At 52.8% G+C, this 11,310-nt stretch overlaps 1 protein-coding gene across 1 annotated transcript in view; it reads left to right on the top strand.

Moving 5' to 3' along the window:
* Positions 1 to 11,310, top strand: part of MUC4 (mucin 4, cell surface associated) — a 46,820-nt gene that overhangs the window by 20,308 nt on the left and 15,202 nt on the right. The window contains 10 exon segments of the mRNA XM_027107438.1: positions 1,128 to 1,280; positions 2,625 to 2,758; positions 3,637 to 3,801; positions 4,551 to 4,706; positions 5,821 to 5,951; positions 7,403 to 7,491; positions 9,222 to 9,401; positions 9,584 to 9,709; positions 10,466 to 10,585; positions 10,932 to 11,140. Coding sequence (XP_026963239.1) covers positions 1,128 to 1,280; positions 2,625 to 2,758; positions 3,637 to 3,801; positions 4,551 to 4,706; positions 5,821 to 5,951; positions 7,403 to 7,491; positions 9,222 to 9,401; positions 9,584 to 9,709; positions 10,466 to 10,585; positions 10,932 to 11,140 — 1,463 coding nt within the window.

The following is an 11,310-nucleotide window of genomic DNA, read 5'->3' as shown; positions in this document are numbered from 1 at the left end:
CAGCTAGTGTGAGCCGCACACCTGCAACAACATCAGAAATATTGACAGCACAGAACTCAACAGACAGAAATTTCTCTCCATTTAGTGTAAGCAACACATCTCCTACAACATCAGAGATGATCAATTCACCAGCTTCAACAGACACCCTGAGTGATGTAGCCTCTCGTTCTCCTTCCACAATGTTGTCCACAAGTGGAGAGGTTCTGACAACAACCCCAGGCTCCTTCACCCATGAAAATACGACTACTGGGGTCATTCCCCCTATAGCTTCTGACAGTAACTCCTTGACCAATACCACACAAGTCCCTACTTCCTCAGTGGGCGAGTCAAGCACACCCACCTCTGAGCATCTTGCACCTGTTCAGACAGTAGCCTCTACTATGCATCTTATTACAAAGCCAACAGATATGGTTTCTACAAGTAATCATAACAGTGTAGCTGGATCCACACCGACTTCACCATTTCCACCGACAAGCTACCTTTCCATCGATACCACTCCTGATACTTCTTCAGCATGTAAGTATTCTAAGAGTCCATTGCTTACTCTACAGCCATCCACAGACTATTCTGTCTCTGACTCTACTTCTTCTGGTAATGTGGGCACAGCTCAGACCATATCGAGTTTCTATACTTCAACCAGTAATTCTTCATTCTCTCAATCAGCCCCTGGTCCTGCAGTCACCTGGAGCTCCACCACCCTATTCACAGGTCACCCCACTCTTCTGTCTGTTACCAGTACTTCTCCACCATCCACAACATCCTTAAGCTCTGCCGTGAAGACTGAGACATCAGGTAGGTGGGGACTCCGGGGTCTTGGCCTCTTACAGTGGCCCAATTGGCTCAGTTCAGCTTCAAGGAGTGCTTGAGAGAGGAAGGTGAGTTAGCACTGCCAGGCTGGAGTTCAGGTCCACGAGAAGATGAAGTCAGTGGTGGGTATGGTGGGTGACAGGCTCATCATCCCTTCTACCCCAGGAGATAACTGCTTTTCTGCAAGGAGTGATTTGGGTGTGACCAGAAGACAAACAGGTTTCTAGCTGTCTCTCCCAGCTCCTAACGTCTCTGACTCTCTTTAACTCTGCTATTTTCTCTGTAAAGCCCACTCCAGTCTTCTTTCCCTGCCTGCCCAGGAACAATCGTAACCTTACAGAAGACAGACAGTGGGAGAAGCACAGCAACATCACTACCCTCAACAACCTCCCAGACCCTTACCACTCCCACTGCTGGCACTTCCAGAGGCACCTGTTCAACAGCTGCCCCAGTCCCTATCAAGCCCGAGAAAGGCAAGTGATTCCATAAAGCTGGAGCCTCTCCACCCTGGGAGGGAGAGGATGGAGTTAGATGTGGAGGTTGTAGCTGTGGCAGCTGGATTGGATCTACCAGTGAGATCCTTCATGGGTCGTTGGGGCAACAGGTTCTGTGGATCTCTCCACTGCCCCACCTGGGCCATTGGAAGTCCAGCTGCTCTCCATACCCCCTTGATAGGGGTGGGTAACTGAGTGCTTAGTTTCAGCCTGCTTGCTCATAGACTGTTGTTTTGAATCAGAAGGGCCTTACAGGGGCAATGCAAGAGCATCAGAGTTGGCTGCTGAGGGTTGGCTTTGCACATGGTGCTGGGCTAGGAGCTAGAGATACAGAAATGATCAAGGTGCTGTCTAGCAAGAGACAGAGCTGCTGCCTCAGTAGGTGTCATTAGTGCAATACGCCCAGGATATTAGCTGCACACACTGGAAGGCCTGAGGGAATGTCAGGGGTGGGCGGTGGGGTCAAGGTGAAGAGGAGGCTTCCTGGAAAGAGTGAATAGGAGCTGGGGTAGTGGAAGTGCCCCAGGCAGGCAGGAGGGCCTGAACAGCTGGAATAAAGGCATGGACAGGAAAAGCAGTCCTAGTGTTGCATGGGGAGGAGATCCGTAAAGCATTTGGCGTTACCAGAAGTGAGGGGAAGGGTGCTGAGAAGCAAAGCTGTCATGTGAGGGAATCTTGTAGATAACAGGCACCAGGGAGGACGTGGCGTGATTTACATTTATGAACAGTGCCATGGCGGCTGGGGTGGGGGATGAATTTGCAGGAGGCAAGGAGAGCAGTGTAGAGACTGCTGCAGTATTCCAAGCAGCACCAGGTGAGGGCTGCCAGTATGGAAAGGAGGAGGCCCATTTGAGAAATGTTTAGGACAAGGTTTCTCACATTGGAGCCCAAGGACCTCCATGGGGGATCTGATGACAAATTCTACGGGGATTTTAAGTTTACCTAGAGAAATACCATCTTAGGGAACAAGTCTCATTCTGTGAAATGATCTTTCAATTACTCATCTTCACTACATTGGAGGCATTTTGTCTTTTCACCCTTAAAAGAATTTTGAGTACCATAACTGGTACAGAATAATTTGTTGGTATTCTGACAGCAGAACCTGTTTTTCTTCAAACTGGGGAAGGCTGAGCGTACCATTTCAGGGGTAAAATGAGGAGATGGGTTGAATGCAAGTGGAGAGAGAAGTCCTTGATGGCTCCCACTTAGGGGAACGGGGGGCAAGGGCGGAGGAGCAGCTTGGGGACACTCTTGGGGACCCCTACCAGCCCTGATGACATCAGGGCCCATGAGAACTTCCTGCTCCTCTTTGTACCTGCCCAGGCGTTTCCCTCTTCCCCTATGGGCTGTGTGCTGGAGACCAGGAGTTTGTCAAGAGGACTGTGGACTTCACCTCGCCACTCTTCAAACCCCAGATTGGCTTCCCCCTCGGCTCCTCTCTCCGGGATTCCCTCTATGTGAGTCCCCGACTGCAGCCCAAAGGGCAGGACCCATGACCTGCATTCCGCAGGCCTTGCTTCTCCCTCTAAGCCTCAGAGACATCCCTGTGACCATGACCAACAATGACCATGACCGAGCAGGAGAATGGAAACAACGTTGGTCAGGCACCTACTGTGTCCCTGACGCTAGCTCAGTTTGCATGCACCATCTTTAATGATAGGGCACCAGCTGAAGAAGACAGGGAGCTAGGCAAGGCCTCCCCACCCAGGTGGACAGAAGAGTTGTCACCTCAGTAGAGAGGTGCCAGGGACCAGTAAGCTCTCCACTGTTTTCACGGGCCCTTTTATTGAGTAGGATGCTCTGCTTGGGAAAATTGACTCTTTGATGCTGTTCACATTTTCTATAATTATTTCCTGGTTCCCTGGTCCAAGTATTGATACTTCATGTCTCCCGGAGGAGAGCTGAATGGCAGTCGTGGCCCTCAGTGAGGGGGCTGAGTCAGGACACACTGTGAAAGTGTGACACAGCAATGGGGTGAGGGTGTCAATTCTTTTAGCTCTAACGGATATAGCACAAGCTTCAGGGGTGGGGCTAAGGGGATTTACCCAGAGACATCTGCTCTATGATGATGGGCTGGTCTGTAGATGGGTCTGCCACTGAAGCAGGACAAAACCTACCACCTTAGGAAGGACTTAGGACGTGAGGAATGGCCTAAGGATGAAGAGTATTTGTGGAAGAACTAGGTACAGGGCCTCTCCCGGCAGGCAGGGAGATGGATGAGACCTTCCAGAGGTTGTTGAAATCTCTGAAGTTCTACCCTCATGCATCCCAGGAGCTGACCCAAGGCTGGGATGTTCCCTCCCTGAATGCTAACCAGAAGAACCTTTGTGCTCAGTTCACAGATAATGGCCAAATCATTTTTCCGGAGTCAGAGTACCAGATTTTCTCCTACCCCAACCCTCCCCCTAGAGGCTTTACAGCCTGGGATCCTGTGGCCCTGGTGGCTCCATTCTGGGACGATGCTGATTTCTCCAGCAGCCGGGGAACCATATTTTACCAGGTGGGCCTTTCAGAGCTCAGCACTCAGGGTCCTGCAGCGGCCAAGGAGAGACAAAGGGCTGTGTGGAGGACCTTGAAAGTGCTCCAGCTGTCAGAGCCCGGGCTCAGTGTGGGCAGGGATTGAAGCTTAAATATGAGGGCGGGAAGGAAGCAGACTAGGACACAACCACAGGAAGACTGCAGGTGACAGAGATGCGGTGCAGCGATCCATGGTTTGATTTTAGAATGAGGTTGTAGGGGTCCATCCTAACGAGGCTGAATCAAGCAGGGACCCTGCGTGTGCTCCTGGGTGGGGTTTATGACTCCAATCAGTGGGAGGTACCAGCACAATGAAAGCTACCGTAGGCCAATGTGGATCGTGCCCCTGCCACGGACAAGGCACTGTAGAAGGTCCAAAGGTGAAGAAATGCATGCCTGTCTTCAAGGAGCCTTCAGCCGGACATAGGGAGGTACAGACGGGCGCAGGTGGTTGCACAGTCAGAGCCAGCTTATGCTAAGAGATGCACAAGTTCAAGTCCAGAAGACTTGGGTTTCTGGGCCTCGACTCTCCACTCCATACACCCCAGGTGTCCCTGTGGCCCGAATTTGGATCTATCTTAAGGTCACAGGCACTAACTGTGAAAATGTAGGCCTGGGAGGGGGAAGGATGGGAGACACAGGTGGGCTAAAGTGAGCAGAAAGTGGGGGGTCCCTCAGGAGTACTGAGCTGGGACCCTCATTTCCTTGTCCGTATCCGCCTTCTTTTTCTAGGAATACGAGACTCTCTATGATGAATACAACCTGCTAGTGAGGGAGGTGGAGTCTTGGATTAAAAGGTTAACAAACACCTGGAACTACAAAGCCAGGTGGACGCTAAAGGTCACGTGGGTCCATGTCCCCGCCTATCCTGCCTGGGGGACCATCGGGGTGAGTGGACCAATGGGCACTTCCCTGTGAACCATCTGGAAGTCAGACATCCTAGAATCCTAGGCAGGGCCCACTCTTCTAAACTCCTCTCTGACTCAAGGACAGACGGCTGATTATAGCACTCCCCTCCGGGCCCACCTCCCCGCCTCCCCATCCCCCATCCCTCCACCTCCAACCCCCCCCAACCCACCCTGTTTCCTGAGCACTTACCACGTGCCAGGTGTGCCTCAGGGCTTCGCTTACATGACATCACACCAGCCCAGAGCACTGGGTATCAGGAGTTGAAACATGGGACATGAAATTTCTGTTAGTCAAAAGTGGCTGCCTATTGGCAATTTTATATGGCTCAACCTAATATTATTATTCACATATTAGAGATGAGGGAGATGATGGCTAGAGAGGTTAAACAACTTGCTCATGGTCACCCAGCTAGGAAATGACAAAGCCAGGCCTGGAACTGAGGTTTTTCTGACTCCGGACTCTGGCTCTCAACCGAAATGCATCCAGTGGAAGGGGGCACACCACAGGCTCTTCTTAAACTTCTCTCTGGGGCCTCACCGCTCGGACAGTCACAAAGTTATTCCTTGTGTCTGGTCTAAAAAGTCACTCATTTCTTCATTGGCTCAACAAGTTCATTGCTTACCTCCTTTGTACAAGCCCAGTGCTTGACACCTACCTTCAGAGAACCTCCAGTCTCACCTGCGTGGTCCTCCACACTATTTAGGGTGAGGGGACATTGGGACAATATCCTTAAATATCCCAGAGGAAGTTCCTCAGGCCTCTCCCAGCTCTCGAGTGTCTTGGCTAACCTCTCAGGTTGCTGAAGCTTTCTCATACAGACCCTCTTCTAACTGGATTCTAACCCAGAGTCCTTTACTTTCCCTCCTTGGAAAGAAGTCACAAAGAAGGCGAATCCACCATGGCAGGTGCTTTGACAGTTAGGGTGAGATCTGTGCATAACTCCAAGCTTGTTTATATTTTAAGCCCATGCCTTTGCTCTGGGCAGGCCAGGAAAAGGTGCCGTGGATGTGGTGGGGGTGGGAGGCGGGATGGGTGGTGGGACATCCCAGATCTCTCACAGGCATCCCTATGTCTGTCTCCTACCAACCCCCAGACCAACACCTACCAGGCCATCCTTTCCACAGACGGGAGCAGGTCCTACGCCATGTTTCTCTACCAAAGCGGCGGTATGCAGTGGGATGTGACCCAGCGCCCAGGCAACCCTGTCCTGATGGGCTTCTCCAGGTAGGACAGGGAGGGGCTGTCAGCCCTTAGCAGATAATTGGAGCCCTGCGGAGCAGGGCTTGCGCTGCACACACACTCCATCCCCCCCAGGACAAGGCAGGATTCCTCCTTGCCAATGCTTCTGACTCACACAGACTCCAGTTCCCATTTCTTGCTGTTTCAGATTAAAAGATCCCTATTCACCCTGCCATTCTCTTTCCTACCCCAATCCCCGTGCACAGTGATAATAATTCCCAGAGCTTTCACTTCTAGGATTTCCACTGACATTAGCTGACCCCTCTTGACTTCTCAAATATCATCACAGTAACAGCCAACGTTTATCACACCAAGTACTTCATAGGCATTACTTCATTTGACTATCACAGCAAGCTCATGAAGGAGACACCATTTACTACCCATCCTGCAGGTAAGGAAACTGAGGTACAAATAGCCAAGTCATTGCCCAAAGTCACAGAGCTGGGAAGTGGCAAAGCAGGAAGTTGAATCCAAAATATAATGCTGAAATCTGCCTTCCTGACTTCTGATGGGCTGAGAATTAACCTCTCGCCCAGGGGCACCAACAGCTTGTGTGGGGTCAGTGGCAAAGATGGAGAGCAGAGAGGTGGATGGCGCGTGGATGCGGGCGTGGGTTCCCAAGTGTGGAGATGGCTCATTCTCTGACACAACAGCTCCGAGCCGTGGTGTGTGTGCAATCAGTTGTGAAGGTCACATGTAATTTGTTACTGGTAATTGCTGCAAGGGTTTTTCTCCGAGAGTGTGTTCAGGATCGCCCCTATAATTACATTGCTTTCACTTGCTTTTTGATGTGCCCTGGAGGAGAAAGTAGCGGAATTATCCAACCTAGCTAGGAATTTCACACCATTCTGAGTGCACCCATGGAAGGTGTCACGCCCAGGTGCCTCATCTGTCCTGTGTCAAAGGGGAGAAAGGATCCGGAGTCGCTGCTCTGAGGCGTGCACCCAGAGAGGCTGAGGGTTCCGCTCCAGGGTTTCCTCCTTCCTGCAGCGGCGCTTAAACACCACCCCGGGATGTGTGGGGAGGGGCGGAGCACCCATTGCCCAGGTCCTCCTAACTCAGAGACTGCTCTTAACCCTCACAACCAGCCGTCCCCTACAGCGCCCCCTCTCCAACCCCTAGTTGAAGGGAAACTAACAGGAAGGAGGCCTGAGCTGTTTCTTTCACACCCCTGTCTCAGGACCAGTTTCCTGCAGTTCTCCATCTGATGTGGAATAAATTAGGGCCTCCTACCCCTGCCCCATCCGCCTCCTTCCCTCCCCTGCTTAGCGCTGGGAGTCAGTGATTCTGACTGAATAGCTGACTGACCAGCTGATAACTAATGACCGGCTGGACCGAGTGGGCTGACTGACCAGCCAGATGAATGAGTAACTTGCCGACTGAGGGGAAAGACTCTGTGTGTGACAGAGGCCAGAGATTCTTTCCTTTGCCTGCAGTGGAGATGGGTATTTCAAAAATAGCCCATTGACATTCCAGCCAGTGTGGAAGAAGTATCGTCCAGACCAATTCCTGGATTCCAACTCAGGTAAAAGTGCCACCTTATCACACTGGAGGGATTCAAGTCCTCTTCTGTCTCGCACTCCGTGTGCCATGACAGTCCTAGAGGGGCAGCTCCCTTGTATCTCCACCATCCCAAAGGGTGTTTCCAGCACAATCTGACCTCCCACAGGTGGAATCCAGACTTGGCACTGCCCAGGGAGCAGCGTACCTCCTGCACCCTCATGCAGTACAGTCTTCTCCCTGGAATGAGCCAAACCCAGGAGGGCAATGAGAGGGGTCCCAGATCCTGAAAGTGAGGACGGGGTACAGCAGGAGGTGGGGACATGAATGAGCAGTTAGGAAAATTCTCCAAGTGTCCTGTCCTAGAGCTGGAGAGAGAACCCGGATGAGATCCCTTAATGGATCTACCAAAAAGGAGTTCCAGGGGATCTAACATCCATTCAGTCATCATTTATTGAGTACCTGCTGTGTGCTGGACACAGTGCTGAGAGCCACAAGTATGAAAAAAATAAAGACCAATTATGTTGGTCGCAGAGAGCTCTTTGGTAAGAAGGCCAGTACTTTAGGTCCCATGGGCCTCCTCCATGACTTGTACTGTCTGGTGGCCCCAAAGGGAAAGAAATTACAGTTTCCAAAATGTGATAGAACAAAAGATATTTTAGCAGTAGAAATTAGCCACGTAAACTGTGAAGCATAAATCCAGTTCTATTTGTTCTGTGGCAAGAAATTCTGGTAAACAGAAGCTGAGTCAAATCATGAGTGCCATCTTGTGGAGAAAGCTATCCTATCAGATTAAGTCCCTTCTATCCAGATGCATCTGCTTGTGATGTAGGGGGCGCAATGTGATAGTGTGTGTGTTTGGGGGGAGAGTATCTGGTGTGTTTCCCTCGATACCAGGCCATTGTGGAGAAGATACACGAAGCTAATCATAAACAATGATTATCCTTTTCAAAACCTTATCAAGCTGTAGTCATCTTGATAATTTCTTCTTTTGTGTGGGAACAGGATCAAAACCCAATACATTACGTCCTATTGCATTTTTTTGTACTCTGGAGCCCCATTTCTCTCTCATGCAGCTGGGGTGGGTGGTAAGTAACTTACAGTTAATTAAAGGTCTATTTGAAGTTCAAACCCCCTTCAGGATTTCTTCTCCCAGTTACTTCTCGTGTCCAAGGATGGCATCTGGGCACAGAGGAAGCTTCCTCAGCCTCGTATTGTCGGAGCAAGCGTCTGCTTCATGTGCCACCCTCCCTGTGGCTCCCCAGCTGACCTCTGAGCCTCAGCCTCCATCCTGGCTGCTTTGGCCACTGGCATGTCTGTGCAAGTGTCTGAGCATGTAGCTGGTGGCTGGTGGCATCACTCACTGAGATATAGGGTGCATGAGGAGAAACTGGTTTGGGGGGATTGGCAGGTATTGGAGCTTAGAGTAGCAGACATGAGGGTAGAGAATGGGGTGGAGTGAAGCTCAGGGCCAGGGTTTGGCTCTGAGTTGGGTATAGGTGAGCTCTCTCTGCACAGCACTTGTCCCAGGGTTTCACCCTAAGATCCAAGCTTTGGGATTTTGACTGTCACATCAAAGGGGCCTTTGGGGAGGAATCCCTGCCAGCCTCAGTTGGGTTCATCCCTGGAAGAGCTGTCCAGAGTTGGGGGAGTGACATACAGAGGGTGACTTATGAGTTTTGCTTGTCCCTAAAGCTAAATCAGAGCTTGTGGCCTCAGGCCCTGGGATAACCCCTTCTTCCTCTGCTCCCCCAGGCTTCCAAGGGCTGCAAATCTACAAGCTACACAAGGAAGAAAAGCGCAACTACCGTCTCCAGTGCCTGCAGTGGTTGAAGAGAGAGTCTCAGTGGCCCAGCTGGGGCTGGAACCAGATCTCCTGTCCGTGTTCCTGGAGGCAGGGACTATGGGACTTGAGATTCCAGCCCATCAACATAGGTGACGCCTCCTTCCTATCTCTCGAGGCACCCCCAGTGTCCCCCACAAGCCCACCCCCTCCCTCTGGCCATGCCTGACCTTTCCCTTCCGGGCACCCTCAGTTCCTCCCTGGAAGCACCCCGACCCCACTGCTGCCACCACCACGGGCATCCTGGGCCTGAGTGTGTCTGGGCTTGTTGCAGCCTGGTCGGGCCTTGGCAGCCGGCAGCTGTGCAGCTTCTCCTCCTGGAGAGGGGGCGTGTGCTGCAGCTACGGACCCTGGGGAGAGTTTCTCCAAGGCTGGAGAGTGCAGAGTCCTTGGCAGTTTGGTAAGTGTGTCCATGGAAAACTCGACCCCGCCTTTTCTGGAGCTCTACGTTCTTCACTGTCAGAGACCAGCTTGGGCTCCACGTCAGCAGTGGGACCCACAGAATGAAGCCTCTTTTCCCCATTTCCTCCCAGCTGCTTCCCCTCAATTTCCTGATCTTGTAAGATTAGGAAGTTTCCGACACCCCTTCCAGCTGGCATCCTAGGGATTTCTGACTGAGTTCCTCTTGCCCCATCTCCACTTGGCCCATAACCCCAGCCCAGAGTAGGGGCATCTTTCTAGGGAAGGGGAGGGGCCTGGTCTGACCCAGATTAGCAGGCTGTCTGGGGGAAGACATGGGGTCATTTCCCGCAGAGACCTTCCAAAGGAGCTAGAGAGGACAGGGTTGGGGGCCCAGGGTAAGCATGTGCTCCCCACCTCCTCCCTGCAATCTCAGCAGCCTCCTTAGTCCCCAGACGACCAGCCACAGCCTCCCACTCCCAGCGCTTGGAAAGCGGTGGGACTCAGCACCCCCCACTCCAAGAAAGGAAGGACCCTGTGCCTGCCCACCAGAGGCTTTGCTCCACGTGGCTCTGACAAGCCCACAAGGGACATAGTAACTGGTCAATGGCCTAAGGTCATTAAGCAGGGTGGGATCTGAACTCATGTGGGCCTGATTTGCCAACCATGCCCTTGCCGCCCACATCATCCTGCCCAAACCTCCCAGCTGGGTCCTGCAGGTCCCTCATCTCCCCCAACCCGCTGCTCTTCCCCACAGACCAAGAACTGGAGCCGCAGAATTGGTGTTGCCGTTTCAACGATAAGCCCTCCTTCTGCGCCCTGTACCAGCTCAGGAGGCCCCGCGTCAGCTGCGCTGGGTACCAGCCCCCGAGGCCAGGTGAGGCTGCCGGAGCCCAGCCCTGGGGCAGGGCTGAAGTGGAAGATCTGGGGAGGGGTAGCCTCTCGGGGTCTGGACCAGGGCGGCAGAAGCTTCCTGGGGCAGCGCTGTGACCACAAGGGAAGGTGGAGGTGTGTGCGGAGTGTGGCAGAGGAGGGACTTCACACACGGCCCTGCGGAGGGAGAGGTGTGGTAGGTGGGGAGGTAATGAGAGGACATGAGTGGGCACACAAGCACAAGAGGGCTTTCGGGGAGGGTTAAATGCTCCATGAGCACCTCTCCAGGCTGAAGCCTCCCAGGTCTTTCCCTGGTCTGCCCTGCCAACCTGGTACCTCATTTGTTCCAGCCTGGATGTTTGGGGACCCCCACATCACCACGTTGGATGGTGCCAATTACACCTTCAATGGGCTGGGAGACTTCCTGCTGGTCCGGACCCAGGATAGAAACTCCTCCTTCCTGCTGCAGGGCCGCACTGCCCAGACCGGCTCGGCCCAGGCCACCAACTTCATTGCCTTTGCCGCTGAATACAGCTCCAGCAGCCTGGACCCCATCACGGTGAGTGGGGCCGGGGTCCTCCCCTCGCAGGGAGCTTTTAGCTCAGGGACCTTCAGCTGGAGACTGAGGCCCCGGAGGTGAAAGAGAAGGAAGAAGGGAAGAGAGCAGGAGGGAGGGAGGACGCATCCTGCCAGCGCAGTGGTTCAGATTAGGAGTTTGGGATTAACACA

Source organism: Aethalodelphis obliquidens, unplaced genomic scaffold, assembly GCF_003676395.1.
Source record: "Aethalodelphis obliquidens isolate GAN/ISIS:26980383/991018 unplaced genomic scaffold, ASM367639v1 scaffold1, whole genome shotgun sequence".
Classification (NCBI taxonomy): Eukaryota; Metazoa; Chordata; class Mammalia; order Artiodactyla; family Delphinidae; genus Aethalodelphis; species Aethalodelphis obliquidens.
The sequence above is the reverse complement of the archived record's forward strand: the minus strand, read 5'-3'. Positions and strand labels throughout refer to the sequence as shown.